This window comes from Pungitius pungitius, chromosome 6, assembly GCF_949316345.1.
Source record: "Pungitius pungitius chromosome 6, fPunPun2.1, whole genome shotgun sequence".
Lineage (NCBI taxonomy): Eukaryota > Metazoa > Chordata > Actinopteri > Perciformes > Gasterosteidae > Pungitius > Pungitius pungitius.
In genome coordinates this window covers 3911384-3927356 of record NC_084905.1, presented here as the reverse complement: position 1 = coordinate 3927356, position 15973 = coordinate 3911384, and the positions used below count along the sequence as shown (strand labels likewise).

Genomic DNA, 15973 nt, shown 5'->3' with positions numbered 1-15973 from the left:
GTCACTGAAAATTAAACGCAGTTCTTTTTTAAACGCCACCATGCTACTGAGGTACTGCTTGAAAAAAAAAAAAAAAAAGAAAAAATAGAAACGTACACCACATTTATATTAAAACAAGTCATAAAATGTACAAAGATGCTTAAGAAGGAAAATAAATATGATTCACATTTAAATCACGTCTAAATGGTTTTCACTAGTGCAGAGAGATGACCCCAGAGTAAAAGTGAGAGATGAACGCACACTTCCAATCACCTGGTGCCGATTCTACACCAGAAACACACGCATACAAACACACACACACACACTCACAACATATGTACAACCTCAGACCTCAAACATCCACACTGTCCTTCATGCATTAGACAGCGCGAGTGAACAGACTACCTCAAAAGTGACCTATTGGGCACAACTGAAAACAACTGCCTATTTCAACCAAATAGTCTTGTGCGACGCATTTAGAACATTTTGCTCACAGCTTCAAGAACTTTCCTTTTCCACCACCCGGAAATATTTCCTCAACGCCTTAGGTACCTACTACCAAAGAACATAGTAAACCCATAATGACGGCAAACTCTACGCAGTCTATTACAGACCTGAGACTGGAACACCGCTTCTGACAAAAGGCATGCGATCCGTACAAGTTAAGACCAATTTAGACTCCTGTTACAGACGTGCAGCGTTGTATCCTCCTCAACACTCCATTTAAAAGATGATGAAAGTGCTGTCCCACTAAAACGATTCAAGGACGGATTCCTTTACATAAACGTCTGCCGGTGGGCAATGACATCTGACACCTGGCAACCTGTGACCAAAGAGGCTCGTGTATCGTACGGCCATTTCATTCATTTCATTTCTCAAAGACTGCACAATAGGTTGTGCTGAAAATCATCGGCTGGTCACAAGGCGTTGACCCGCAGGTGTCCGGCGGAGCGAGAGAAAGAAGTTTCAGAGACTCAGTTAATGCCAATGAGGTAGATTAATTTACTGTCATCACTAAACTGCACAAGTGGGGGTCACAGACGCGACGTGGATACGACGGGGTGAAGGTGCAGGACGGACATCTTCAATTCATTAGAAAATGCATTGGTAGCCCTTTAAAAATGTGTCCGAAGCAATCTTAAAATAATTGGGATTTAAAAACTCAGACATCTTATCAACAGGAATGTGGAATAACCGAAATTTGATCCATCTCACTTCACTTTGATAAAAATAAAAAGACAGGTGGCCGTGAGGTGGACCCATTTGCCACAGTTTCAGTCCCTTATTCCTCATGCTGCTCCTCCTTCAAATAATGCAGACAAATACCCGTATATAGAAACTGTACACCCTGAGGACCTGTTTAGTATCGCATGGGGAAGAGGAAGCACTCAAAAGAATCAACCACGCAGAGGGACGAGCCTCGAATGAAAACAGAAAGTACACACTTTTATGTGGAATGCAACAATTGTAAAAAAAAAATTTAAAAACAAGCGCATGATTTTAGGCGTTTGTTCTGTGGATGTGCATTCACCAGATAGTAGAATGTGTCGTTTTAGAATTTCCCCCCCGTCCGGGACAGAAGATAAGGATATATTTTCATACATAGTATATGTGTAGGACTAAAAATAGGACTACCAAAGGCCACTAACTCCACAGACTAAAATCCACAGTGCATCCCAGAGAGTGATGTAGAGTCTGGATACAAATTGCACCATTTCTGCCAGTCCCTCCTTGTAATTCCAAGACATTCTTGACAATGAAGGCAGCTTTGAAAGGTGCACATATTTACTATTATTAATATTTACGAATCTGCATTGGGGTGGAAATGGACAGTAACTGGGCTCTCTTCTTCAGGACGGTTCCGCTTTGGACAAATGATCAGTGTTTGTGTACTTCCACACGCAGATAATCTGATGTACACACCTTATTGTCTACACATTCACTCATACATTCACAAAAAGGTAATCAAGGCAATTACAAGGGGCCTGTGATTTTGACTGGGTGAGGGTGACAGTCTAATAGTACCTCCTTTTCTACACCTGAGTTTAAATGTAAGGTTGGATCAGAAAATAACAGTAAAAAAACAAAACAACCACAACAGCAGTCCCTCTCATCTTCATCACAACCCTGCTCAGTTGGGTCAGTAGATCAACGGTCCATCAACTAGGACAGTCCCAAGGACAACATAGGCAGGCTGTGTTCAGTGACCCTTGGTCTATTACTCATATCTCCAATCGCTCAAAGAGCAGAGGGCCGTCCAGTGTTCTTGAGAGCTGGCCCTGTGTGTCGGCCGGGTTGGAGGCGGCGGCCTTTTTGAGGTTCAAGCTCTCGTGGTGACGGCTCCATTAGAAGGATGGCAAGCATAAAGAGAATTATTCCCCAGGGCTCAATAAAACGTAGGTCTACCAGCTCCCTGGTTGGATCCTCAAGTTCAGTGGTGGGCAAATCGAGCCAAAGGGTTCTTGTCCAGTGTAAGAAAATCATGAAGCAAAGGGTCCGTTCCACAGTCTCAGTCCGCGTACCCACGTATTTTTCCTTTTGGCTCAGGATTGATAGTAATATACCTGAAAGGACAAGGACAATTAGAAAAACCTCTCCCATTGAGCACATCATGATTTCATGTCTGTCCTCTGGTCCCTTTGGAATGTAATCAGTGCCTTATGGCAGAATGTTCTTAGGAAAACACCCCTTAGGCTCTGACGAGACCATTTGGGAGGAAATATGATATTGCTAGAAGGTGCGAGAATTTTTAACATGTAGTGCGTCAAACGCTATTTTTACTCACTCCGAAAACAGTTCCTGTCACACTCCTTGTTTACTGGTAGGGCCGCCTGGAGCCGCCATCATCTGCTGCCTGGGACCACGGGTAAAAAGAAAAGGTTGTCAACATTACTGCCGTTACTGAAGAAGTCCAGTTGCCACCCGGGCACAAATAAAAGGTTGTCCTCCTGCCTAAGTATTTGTATCATTTATAGGGGTAAATGGTCCTTGTTGCTCCGGTTTCAGACAAATCACATCCATAACATGAGTGCAGTGGATGTTTTGGAGAAGGATCATTTACAGCGTAGATTTTCCAGTATTTGGGCTGTATCATTTTGTTTATTGTCCATGGAGTAACATGGTTCAATTACTCCTCGAGGTGAACAGCATTTAGTTAGATTTTTCTGCGAGTCTAATGTCATGAGTCCCCTCACATTGAGCAAAAACTAATAAACATATACAACTCAATAATAAATATAAGACGCCTTTTAAATCCTGTGCTGTTGCAGGGCGACCCAGACAAGGGCCGGTACTAAAGTACATGAAACTCACTTATGCAAGATACAAGTATGCCATTTGATTCATTTGTGTAAAAAAAAAAAATAGAAATAGTTCTTAACTGTGAAACATCTCTGCCGTGCACTGTTGACAATATTGCTGAGCTATGGAGGCAGCACTATGGAACCTTATTTAACTGTGTTAGTGGGGACTTCTACCAGTTGGAAGATATTGAGACAAATGTGCAAATGACGATTATGTCACAAGAGGTGTACCAAGCTATAAACAAGCTGGCTGATGGCAAAGCAAGTGGACTAGACCATATTACTGCTGAACATCTTAAATATGCAAGTCCGAGGATAGCTCCTCTTCGTGCCATCTGTTTTACTGGCCTCATGACTCATGGCGTGTTACCAGACTCAATGCTGTCTGTTCTGTTAGTGCCGGCCATTAAAAACAAAGCTGGTAAAGGAGGTAGTCTAGATAGATCCATTGCTTTGGCCAGTATTCTATAAAAAGTCCGTGAAATAATCCTAATGGACAGATTAAATGGGTTTGTTCACTCCTCAGATAACCAGTTCGGCTTTAAAGCCAAACATGGCACTGGCCTGTGTATATATTCCTTAAAGGAAATTGCAAACAAATATAGAGATCAAAACTCATCCGTTCTCATGTGTTTTATTGATGCCTCAAGAGCTATTGATCGTATTAATCATGGAAAATTGTTTAAAAAATTGAGCCAAAGAGGTGCCCCCAAATACATTGTGAGAATTATGGCCTACTGGTCTGCCCACCAGACAATGCAAGTGAAATGGGGCCAAAGTGTCTCAGCCCCATTTGGGGTCGCCAATGGTGTCCGACAAGGAGGGATTTTGTCCCCAGTTCTTTTTGATTTATATATTGATGATCTTTCCAAGCAGTTGAAAGCCTGTAATACTGGGTGCATGATTGGTAATGCCTTCATGAATCATATCATGTATGCAGATGATCTTGTGATTTTTAGCCCAAGCAGTGCTGGTCTCATGTACATGTACTGTCTATGGTGTGGAACATGATATAAAATACAATGCCAGTATGAGTGCTATTTTAATTTGTAGAACAAAAGACAGAATTCTAAAACTCCCTAATTTTAAATTGTCTGATAATTACCTCGTTGCCTGTGGTAAAATTTCTGGACATTTTATTACAGAACAGATGATGATGATGATGATCGCTATAGCTAATGTCGTAAGATATATGCACAACATTCCTTTGCGCAAATGGTATGTGTACAGATGGAGTGAAGATGTCTCTGTTTAGAGCTTATTGTACACCACTCTATACTGCACACCTGTGGTCCAATTATAACAAAGCAAGTCTACAGAGACTCCAAGTAGCTTATAATGATGCCATGCGAATATTGCTAAAGAGGCCTAGATAGTGTAGTGCCAGTGATATGTTTGTCACTGCAGGAGTTAACACTTTCAAAGCTGTATTAAGAAATCTTGTGTATAAATTTATCTGCCGTGTTAACATCTCTGAAAATGTAATTTTCGTGGCTTTGTCAAATATAATATATAAATATAATATACCAGTCCCAGCTGTGGAGACATTGGTACAGTTGTTTTATCAAAAGGCCTTTGTAGGTCTATGTACTCAGCTTATGACCCTGTTTGTGTTTTATTTATTTATATATATATATATTTACTGTTTTTGTACTATCTGGACTTTGAGTCTGTAATAAAGAGCTGATTGATTGAATAACAGACTGAATGGATCCGTTTACCCTGGGTGTAGGAAGTGTTCTGGTGCCACGCCCCTCTGCTGAATCATCATGCCCTGGAAGTTCCCCGCGGGCCGAGAGTGTCTGTACATGACCATGCGCGTCTGACCCGGCGAGTAAGGCAGCTGCTGGGGCCGCTGCAGCGCCTCCATCAGATGCGGGTGTGGTCTTTGGGCGGCGTAGCGTCCGGCATCCGGGTACGGCCGGCCTTGGTAGGGAGCTCCGTTGGCGTTTCCACGAGTCTGAAACATCATGTGGGGCGGAGGAACGCCGCCGCGCTGCATCCCGGGATGCACGGCACCAGGGTCGAACATGAAGCCGGACACCATGTGTGCGGCGGAGGCAGGGTGGTGCTGTTGAGCCGACTGGGCGTTGCGGCGGCGGGCCGCCGCGTTGTGGCTGTCCAGGTCCAGGATTTCTTTCGGGCTCTCAGGCCGCTCTGAGCTCTCCTCGTGGGCCCGCTTGGCGGGGCTGCTCCCGGGGCTTTCGCACTTCCTCTCCTCAGGGCCGACGGGGTGTGGCACTACTTCGGGCACGGGGCCGGGGGACATCAGACCGGAGCCCTCGGAGCCCAGCGGCGACACACTGCTCTCCTTCAGCTGAGCGTTGCCCCTGGCGCCAGCTGCAGGTAGGTAGCCGTTGGGCGACATTGGTTGCTGAGGCTGATAAGGAGGCCGATGCCACTCCTCTGGAGGGTAACCTCCTCTGCTGCTGGCCTGGTTGTGGATCTGAACTTGGGAGTGGGATTGTGGGAAGTAGTGCTGTTGCTGGTACTGATGACTCGGGTACATGTTGGGGTGGGCCTGAGGGTGCTGTTGGCCTGGTGCGTGGTACGGGTAGGCGGCCCCTCCCTGCTGGCGGTAGCCGAGGTGCTGAGCTGGATTGTGGAGGCTGTTAATGGCCTGGTTGTGATACGGGTGGTGAGCGGATGGAGGCATTGGCCGGCTGTAGTGTGGATGTAGATTGTTCCCCATGGCATACGGACCCATGGCTCCATTTGCCTGGCCCTGGGATTGAGGAGGCATGGCTGGATTGTGAACAGGTGCTGGCCCTCCCTGAGCCTGCATACCTGGGTGACTGCCCAACACCTGAGTTTGATGGGGATTGGGGCTAAAAGCCTGCTGTTTGTCAACGCCATTTGGAGGCCCAGATTTCATCATGTGCAGCGGCGGGGCGACATTGCCGTCCGTGTCCGTTCTACTTGTAGGCTCGCTCGGTCTTTGATTTCCATGGTCTGCTGGGCTCGGCTGGGATGGTAGCAGAGGGGTGGGGCGGCTGGGTGGCAGCGAGGTGAGGGGAACTGGCTGAGGGGGTCCAGGCTGGGCACCTTGCGCGGCACTGTGCGGCATCCCGTGCATGGGGGTAGGACGTGGAGAGGTGTTTTGAGGGACGTGATGAGGGGGAAGGAGAGTATTTTGCGGCGTGTTCTGGGTCATCGGCTGGGGAGAGCTCTGAGGGGGGCATTGGGGCGGTGTACTCTGGCTGGACTGAGGTCGCTGCTGTTTTTGGATGTCGTGCTGCTCACTTTGCCGATGTGCATCCTGCACGCGTGACGGGTTGCTCTCCGACATTCGCTGAGGGGAACGCAGCGGCGGGGAGCGCAGTGGTGGTAAGTTCTGGTGAAGAAGGGCAGGGCTTCGAGCTTTTTGCTGTGGACTGTCATGTGTTTGCTGCGGGTGGCTGGGCTGGGCGTGGTCAGTGGCGCTGCTGTTACTGGAGTTGAGATAGGACAAGACACCCGTGGCCCTCATGTGTTCAGTCGGACAGTGGCTGGCTGAGTGTCTCTGGCCATCTGCCTCGGGCCGGTGGCTCGCTGTTGAAATCTGCCTCAGTCCGGACGGATTCTCCTCTGATTTGCCCGAGTTAGAGGCTGGGGGGCTCTGCATTCTCTCTGCTGGCCCAGCGAGTCTCTCTGTGGGGCTACGAATGGACGTGGGCTCCTGGTTAGTTGAAGCGGCGATTTGGTGTGATGAGGCTTCATCCGAAATGTTGGCGGATGTTGACTCTGTTGACCAACGGCAAAATGCAAGAAAGGTTAGCATTGAAAGAAGAATTGTGAGGAGGTTAGCATTGAAATCCACAGAGTATTATTACAAGACCAGTTAATAAACTCAATACCATTGGTTGTTGTTTCAAAGAAAATTAAAAAAATGTAATAAAATCTTCAAAATCAGATAATGGAGTGTAAATATATACCACTTAAAAGTGAGATTTGAAGCTTAGTCGTAAAGCTTAACCAAAGAAATGTCACTTTCTTTTGTGCACTCAAAGCAGCAAGGGAGAAATTTCACTAAATAAATGAATATTCATGAGCCGCTTGCAGTGAACATTTAGGGTAAACCAAAAAAAAAAATCCACCGAGCAACCACAATACACATTTGTGACAACGCTTATTTTTTTCAGAAAGGTCAGTCTGCTTAATGCAGAGTAGAGATGGTCGGTTAAACACTGAAAGAGAAGGTCGCGTCTACCTTTGGGCCGCATGTCTGTTTGTTGAGAAGCCTGGCTGTCTGGCCCATTGTCTCTTGCGGGACGCAGCAGCTGAACCTCAGGGGCAGGGGGAGGCTGCTGAGAGGGGCGAGCTGGGATGCTGCCAATTCCTGATGGGGGCCCACTCGGCTGAAAGTTGTCGATGTGCTGATGAGGGGTGCCAGCAGGGGGTCCAGAAGAGGCCGACAGCTGCTGCAGGGCCAGCATCTCCGGGCTCTGCAGCATAGAAGCCAAGCGCGTCCTGCCAGAGGAGTCTGGGTGGGGAACAGGGGGGCGGGAGGACATGGGGCCCGGGGAGCCGACCATTGCAGACATTTGATACTGGGCATTGGGCGAGGGGTGGGGGTATCCAGCCGCCTCTGGCCAAGGTTTATGGCCCACTGGAGGGGGAACTCCGCCCTGACTAAAGTTGCGCTGGTTCACCATGTTGGGATCTTGCATTCCCATCCCGTTGGGTCTCTCCTGGTGATTCATACCAGTCCACATGTTAGACAGGCCCATACCGGGAGGCCTCAGGTAGTTATGCTGAGGGAGTCCTTCTGGCCCTAGGAATCTGTTCCCCAAGGGGTGCATGGTGTGTCCCTCTGGACGGTGGTGGGATGGATACATGCTGGCTTCGGGAGGAGGTTCGGGCTGGAGGCCCAAGGGCCGGGGGCCCAGGGACGGGCCGTGAGTTGGACCCATGTAGGGATGCTGTGGCTGGTGTTGGTTAGGATCTGGGCCCATTGGATACCTAGGACCCATGTGCCGTCCCTCGACCATGCGATGCTAGGGGGGAAAAGAAAGAAATCAAGTTAGACATTCTGATAAGAATCAAGAATAAGGTGGTTCTCTCAATAAAACCCTTTTGTTACAATTAAGTGAATGAGTATACATGTGTAATTGGGTTTGCATACCTGCATGTTAAAGTTGTGTGGCAATCGGTTCAAACCGGGGTCGCCATGCCTGGGAATATGAGCTGGATAAGAGAAGCGGGGATCCATGGCCATTCTCTGGCCATACATGTGTGGGCCATGAGGACCAAGAAGCTGGAAAGAGGGGAGATTGTCAATCTTTCTTCATAATTTCAGACAGAATTAGGTACAGGATGTTGTTGTTTTTTTACATGTGGATACCTGTTGTCCTGGGTGGTACATGCCCCTCATGTCTCCTCGGTGAATGTGCTGCTGGCTCAGAGGCAGGCTTTGGGGATGAGGGGGGGCATTGGCCCAGTGAAGAGAAGGAGGCGGACGCATCCGTCTGTTGTTCTCATCGGAGTGGGAGCTGCCCTTGCCCCCTTGGGAGTTTCTCTTACGTTGGACTTGCTCGGTGGCTTTGATCAGACTCCCAGGTCCCAAATGTTTACTGCTGCCACGATTGCGTTTTTTGTCCTTGCGCTCCTTGTCTTCACTGCTGATGTGGAATTCCTCGTCCGTGTCGCCGTCCTCGGACGGAAAGTGTTTCAATAAGGCCCGGCTGAAGCACCGTTCTAGAGACTCAGCCATGCTAGTGTACTCTGTGGGAAAAAAAAAAAAACATCAGCTATGATCATATGATAAAACGCATCAAAGCTCGGACAAACGACCCTGTGTTCTGCTGCCCCATAAACGCAGACACATACTGCCTGTAGCGTATCCACTCATGGTCACTCAAATGAACAGCTTTGCATCCTGCCAGTCACACACACACACACGCACATGCACACACACACACACACACACAAACAACCCCTCACTCCAATGCACTCCAAACACAACGGAACATGTACCCATGGACAACACACTCGCTCCTCTGTTCCCATCCCAGCATCGGCCAACTGACCAGGTCAGAGGGCATAGGATGACCCCTCCTCCTGCTGCTCCACCCAGGGCCCCCCTGACTACGCTCCTCCCCCCTGTCCCTTGAGAGAGTATTCAGTTGGATGGATGGCTCCAGACAGGGGGCTTAGGAGCTGGAATGTTTCTCTGGCACTGCAGGGCTCAGATCCCCCTGAGCACTGGAGCACAGCTCAATCACTCCTCATTAATCACTGTCAGGCCTGCCCTGGCCCCGGCCCCCAACACAGCACTTAGACCGGCCCCCTTTTCTTTGGCTCTCTCTCCCGCAGTCACCCCCCCCCCCCTCCAAAATATATATATGCACTTCTTCACACAACAGACCCCAACTCAAATTGATTTTCATTAGCATTCAAACTGGGGCCAACGTGTGGAGGGAGGAAGCTGCACTGTAGAGCTGGTTTGTGTGTTTACCGCTGTCTTCTCCGTTGTACTCAATGCAGTTCTCAAACATGAGCTTCACGTCAGCGGCGAACTCCTCCTTAGCGACGTAGTCCCCATCATTGAGCTTCTTTTCAATGGTGGACAGGTCCATTGGTGTCTGAGGGGATTGGAATAAAAAATAAGATATTCAATGGTTAGTGGGGATGTAAAGTAGACACAGACAAACAAAATATCACCAACTCCGGTCAGATGCCGGGGCATCATTGTCCTTGCATTTAGTACCTGGATGATCTCGTGGTAATTGGGGGCGTAGGAATCATCCACAGGCTCCAAGAAAGGCCACGCATCTTTATGGGCTTTCAAAACCTCGAGCACTTCAGAGGAGAGATCACATCGGACATTAGAACAGACATCAACGCAGATTGAGATGAAGCAGCAGCCTTTAGTAACTGCTTACAAGCATACCTTTGTACAGGGTAGTGTAGTCGTCATCTATTTCATAGCTGAAATGTCAAAACATACTACAGGTTAAAAACAAAACAACTGTGAGTCATTTTTTTTTTGGGTCAAATGTGGATGGCGCCTCTTACAACGCTTTATTCTTGCGTGTTCTATGGACGGGAGAAGAAGGCTCCAGATTCAGGAGTTCAGGTGGCAGGTCTTTTCCTTGAGACAGTAACCAGGCCTTTTCCTCTCGCATCTTCCTCCTTTTGGCTCGCTCTGAGAGAGAAGAATGGCAGGGGGCGGGGGAGCAATTAGAAGCACAACCAATAAAAACTAAATAAGATGCACCACTCTCGGGAGACTGCAGGCCGATTCTAATTGCTTTTCCTTTTCCCAGGCTCTTGAACTACAGTTGCAATTTCTCTTGCTGTCGATTGAGGCTGTCAGGTGAGTCAATGAAAACCAGGCCTCGGCCATCAGAAACAGCCGCAGCTTAGATATGTAGGGAGAAAGCCATTTGTCAGACATCTTTTCTTCGGGTGGGGAGATCAAAAGAGTGCAGCGTAGAGGGCGAGTGCAGCGCCGCTTTATCTTTTAACATTAGAGGCCTGCCGTGCAAATTAAGAGATTTGAGGGAGGATCCCACATTTGCAATGCATACAGAGATCTGGGCCCTTTCTGCTGTTCATCTATAATACATTAATGAGGCTCCTCCAACGAAGCACAATCAGCAGCTCACTAACCCTTGACAGGTGACATCAGAGGGGTGGAGGAGGGGGGCCTGGGACTGATCTTCTGATTCAAAGCCCTGAACGTTCTCGCTCACAGTCTCTGTGTATTATACATAAATCAAAGGGCTCAGAGCGCCGCTATGCTACTGTAGATCTTTAAATTGTTGTGAAGGTGAAGCTATGTGGGTGAGGTGCCCTTCACAATCCGTTCTGCCGTTGATCCATTCGCAAGAATGTAAGAAGAGTGTGAAAGGCTCCTACCTGCTGCTTCCAGGTCGCTGATGAAAGAATGTAAAATTATTGATGCTCCTTTGATATTTGACTTTTGGCACTGAGCTTCGTTTATATTTGTAACCCCTCTAGATAGCATAGCTGACTTATAAGTATGTGGGCTTGCTGCAGTACATGGGGAACGGGCTTCAGATCTGAAAATCAAGGAATTTTGGGAACCGACAGAAGTTTGACACAGTTCCATTTGTGTTACAGCCATCTTACCCTCTACAGCTTTGATCTTCTCCATCTTTTCTCTCTGCTGCTCCTCCTGATGGAGCCTTTCCTCTTCGCGCCGTTGCTCGGCCAGCAGGACCTGCCTGTCCAGCTCCTCGTCTTTCTTCTTTTCCTCCTCCTGTGATATGGCCCTCACATTCTCCTGGACACATAGAAGCACGTTTATTATTACTGATAACTAAATCAGTCTTAATCATGCAACAACAGGAAAAATGTGCTAACTGGCATACCCTAAGCAAAAGGAGGTGCAAAAAAAACACCTCTTTGAATCAGTCTAGTTCTGCAGTAGTACACCTGTGGATTTCCCGTCTACCAAACTGCATGCACGCAGAGAAAACACAAGCACACACACCTCGTGCTCTCGGTTGAAGTATTTTCCTGAGAAGCGTTGTGATATGGGAACTGGGGCAGGGTCCAGTAGCCTCTGTTTCTGCTCCTGCTCCTGAAGAAAGAAAAAGAAAAAAAAGATGAATATCTATTCTGCTCCTCTTTGCCATTAAAGGCACAATCAATAAAGCAAGGCAACTAAGAACTAAAGTATTATTAGTACTTATTTTCCTAAGAATTACAGTTGTAAGTAAATTCCAACATACGTCTCACATACATACCTACATATCATTTACAGTATCGTCACCAAATGACTGATTGAGTCTTCAAGATATATAGCCATGCACAAGCCTGGCCCAGGGGAGGAGCAGTGAGGAGACAGGTCACTGGCTCTCCACTCCCCCTCCCCCTCCTCCTCCCTCCCTCCTGCCGTCCCGCTGACAGCCCAGCTTAGTCTGGTTGACAAATACACTATGCAGTGATATAGCACCGGATAGCCAGTGCAGCCCATTAAGAAGCACAGTATTTCATTTACCTCACTATGCATCTTAAAAATACTGCCTATAATCTACATCCCAGTCTGTGATCCAGATATGGCACACAGGAGGGGAGGAACACCAGCCAGCAGAGAGCTCTAAATGGATCCCTTGAAAGCTCGTCTTCATCAGGGACCGGCATCTGCAGCTCACGTCAGAGTTCATCAGGGAAGATGGACTGTGAACAACTGACGGCCTGGAGCGGCCGACGGCACTGAGAGGTGTCACAATCAGGCTTCTGGTCATCCATAAAACAATAATGAGGCCTAAAGAATGCTTTAGTAGCCGCGTGAAGCCTGCGGACGTGTGCAGGCGGGGCGGCAGAAGGAGAATGGAGACACGGTGGGCAGAGAGGACGAAAATAAGACAGATGTCCATGATCTGATCTATAGTGCCATCTGAAGCTCTTCTGTCCCCGCTCCATCTCTGCCTCGTCTCAGCGTGAAGCCCCGACATATCCTGGGGCTCCGCAATTCCTCCCTATGTCACCCCCAGCGCTAAATCCCTCCTCCACCCAACGCACAGACATGATGGAGTGCCTCTGGTGTCGACACGCAGAGGTCGAGAGAATCCTGCAGCGCAGCAGAGCCGTCACTCAAGAGGCTTCGCCCTGCCTCAAGGTGAGCTCCTGCCTGCTATCAGAGGCCCATGAAGCGGCCGCTGACAGCAGCCCGAGACAGGTGGAGGAGAGGATTCAAGAGCACACACACACACACACACACACACACTCTGTATTTGACTTGTTGTAACGTTCACACAAACACACCCACTAACACAAATAAAGGTTGATGTATTCATGTCAATAATTGACACAATATCGCATGGTTCAGGTTGCTTTTATCACTTCTTAATTACGTTTCAAAGACCATGTCACAGTTGAAAACGTAACCATTCCAGAAGGGTCCCAGTTGCGTGGATATGAATCACATGAAGCTGAGAGGAAGCCGTTGCCTAGCAATGCCATATTGTTCAAAATAAGATAGAGAGAAACTGCAGATCAATGCAGTCTTCTGATTGGATTTCCAGCTGTGTAACATCAGTGGAACGTATTTGCACAAAAAAGCATCAGGGGAAGGCACTTCCATTTAAATGGGACAGCTCTTTGAGCGAAGTATTTCTTTCACACTGTGAAAGGTCTGATAGAAACCATGGTTAGTTCTGTTTGTAACATAATAAGTTTAACGCCCCTTAGTGGAAAGGTGTGCTTTAAAACACGTATGCAGATTAAACACAAGAGCCAATTAACAGGAGAAGTCTCCAACATGCTGCTCAGCTAAACAGCGCTTACCAAGCTCTATTCGTAAAATGGCTTCCATTACACACACAACTTTTAAAAAAGCATTAAAAAAAAGCCGGTCCTTTTAAACACGATACATTTCATGGGTAGGAGTAGTTTAGCGGATGATGGATTACACAGAATCACAGGAGCGAAAAAAATACAAGTGGTGGAATAAACACAGGGACCAAGTTCAGCTTTGACTAGCTGTAGCATCCAATCACTAAAATGAATCCCAATGTGAAACTATAGATATCCATAGATATGTGTTCTTATGATCTGAGGTCCTTAACACACATTCAGAAGAAAATGTGGCAAAGTTACCAATCCAATAAAGAGGAGTAGAGAACTTGTATCCTCATTGTACCAAACTCACAGGAGAGCGTAGTTCTCCACCATCTGCCCCAGGGGCAACTTCTACACTGAGCTGGTGTGCAGATTTAAGGGCAAGCACAGACCGGCTTCCCTTACCTTCACCTCTGCTGCAGCTGCACCAGCTAAAGAGTCCAGGGTCATGAAAGAATCTCCTCGAGGGAGACAGTGATCTATTACAACATCAAAGTAACCAAGGAGAGATTGCCCAATCTTTCAAGCTCCATTAGTCCTGCTCCTGCCAATGCCCGAAAAGTCATACGGGGAGGGACTATAATTAACATTGATTCTGAAAGGAGGTTATAAGAAACCGATGACAAAGGGATTTTTTTTTTTTTTTTTTTACTTACTTACCGTGGCCCTTATATGCTGCATACAACTCATGATAAGATTAGTTTAATCTTAAGCTCAAATGGGAATTAAAACACTGGCATATCTGGTTGTAATTGCTGTTGATGAGCGAGCGTTCGGTAATAATCGCTGACAAACTGGACCCCGCAGCCCAAGGATTATCTACCGCTGTAATTGGAGCTAATAGGAACAACATCTTTTTTTGGCATCTGACCTTGTGCTCGATCATGCTGCGGATCTCGGGCAAGAAGTTCTGGCTGATGACCCGGTGGAGGTGGCGGTCCTGGGGGGAGGGTTTGTCCTGGATGCTCTCGACCAGACTGACCCATTGCTCCTCCGTATCGCACACGAGCGACCAGGCACCTCGCTTGCGGCCTGGTAGAAGCAAGAGGAGAGAGACATTGATTCTATTGACAATTGAAACGGGTAGTCAAAAGTGAGGAGAAAAACACACACAAATCCACAGAAAATAAATGTCCTTATGTCCATGAGATCCTCTCACCTGTGCTAGGGGGAGGATCTTGCGGCTCGTTTTCTGTTGTCACTTCGTTTTCCAGCTCACTGAAAGGTAAAAACAAGAAAACATTATTTTTTTTGGGACTCTCAATTGGATTCCTTTCTGTATCTGCAACTGGACACAAACTGAAAATTACAGAGTTTCCTAATTATATTCTAAATGTACTCCGTTAGCCTTTCGACTGCCTTGCACTTACAGACAAATCCAACACAGTATACAGTAGCTATGATGAGGGTAGATTTAGGAAAACATACTGAAATAATACCTGCTCTATAAATCCGTTACATCTACCATGATAAGCATGATAATGCAGATTTTCTTTAGATATAACCGTGCAGATGTGAGCATTTCTCCGTTTTATGCTGTTGCTACAGATAACTACTGGGAAATATTACTGAATATCTCACCACAGCTGAGGCCCTTCCAGTTTTATCTTCTTTGGTGGTCTTCCCCTTTTCTTTTTCTCTGGTAACGTCAGCTCAGTGCCTTCGCTGAAGAAAAAAAACACAAAGTAGAAAGAAAGTCTTTACAATTATAGCCTTTTGACCAAGTAATAAGCACTAGGAGACCTCTATGATTAACCCTTAACAGGCCTGTAAATAACAGTCAAACTTCTACTGCAATTACACACTTAGCACATGCAGATAAGCACAGACAACGTGGCAAGTGACTTAACATCTGTCCTCAGTGCGTGGGTAGAGAAAGTCCACACACAGTGGCCAGAGATATTTACCTGATTTTCTCTGCTTTCCTCTTGGTTGGTTCTTCTTTGTACATGCGAGTGCCGTAAAAGTACCAGTAGAGGGCTCCATTTCCATCCTGCCCCAGCGGTTCCACTCTCAGGCTGTCTGCATCCAGGCCCTAATGGGGGAGGGAGGGGGTGGGGGGGGCATTGCACTTAAATCATGTGTAAGACTGGTATTTTAAATCATTAGTCATTAGCAGGTGATGTCATCCAGTCCTTTGAGCCCACATGGCTATGAATCATACACATACATGGGCCACTTTCACCATCTTTCAGAGCACATTCATAGATCTGCTTATTCATTTTGGAAAAAATGTATCTCCTGGAAAAACTAATATATTAAAGGAAGCGTATAAACAGAGGTATTATGGCTATGGTGTTATTAGATGCACCAACGTGCTTTCTAGGGTGTCTCATAAAAGTGTGATTGCTTCTAATTACAAATTTAGGTGTAACTGTAAATTAATATACAGCATGCAT

The 15973-nt window shown here is 47.0% G+C and overlaps 1 protein-coding gene across 2 annotated transcripts in view; it reads right to left on the bottom strand.

Annotated features, from left to right (window-relative positions):
* Positions 1–58: 58 nt before the first annotated feature.
* The window catches only part of LOC119195552 (chromatin remodeling regulator CECR2), a 31393-nt gene continuing 15478 nt past the window's right edge, over positions 59–15973 (bottom strand). For both annotated transcript variants that reach the window (XM_037450555.2, XM_037450556.2), the window contains exons 4-19: positions 15482–15609; positions 15156–15239; positions 14734–14792; positions 14446–14606; positions 11722–11811; positions 11358–11511; positions 10278–10407; positions 10153–10190; positions 9970–10061; positions 9718–9844; positions 8605–8984; positions 8386–8517; positions 7471–8257; positions 5003–7004; positions 2765–2833; positions 59–2543 (exon numbers count right to left, since the gene is read on the bottom strand). In XM_037450555.2, coding sequence (XP_037306452.2) covers positions 2782–2833; positions 5003–7004; positions 7471–8257; positions 8386–8517; positions 8605–8984; positions 9718–9844; positions 9970–10061; positions 10153–10190; positions 10278–10407; positions 11358–11511; positions 11722–11811; positions 14446–14606; positions 14734–14792; positions 15156–15239; positions 15482–15609 — 4416 coding nt within the window. In that variant the 3' untranslated portion in view covers positions 59–2543; positions 2765–2781. The remainder of the gene's footprint in view (positions 2544–2764; positions 2834–5002; positions 7005–7470; positions 8258–8385; positions 8518–8604; positions 8985–9717; positions 9845–9969; positions 10062–10152; positions 10191–10277; positions 10408–11357; positions 11512–11721; positions 11812–14445; positions 14607–14733; positions 14793–15155; positions 15240–15481; positions 15610–15973) is intronic.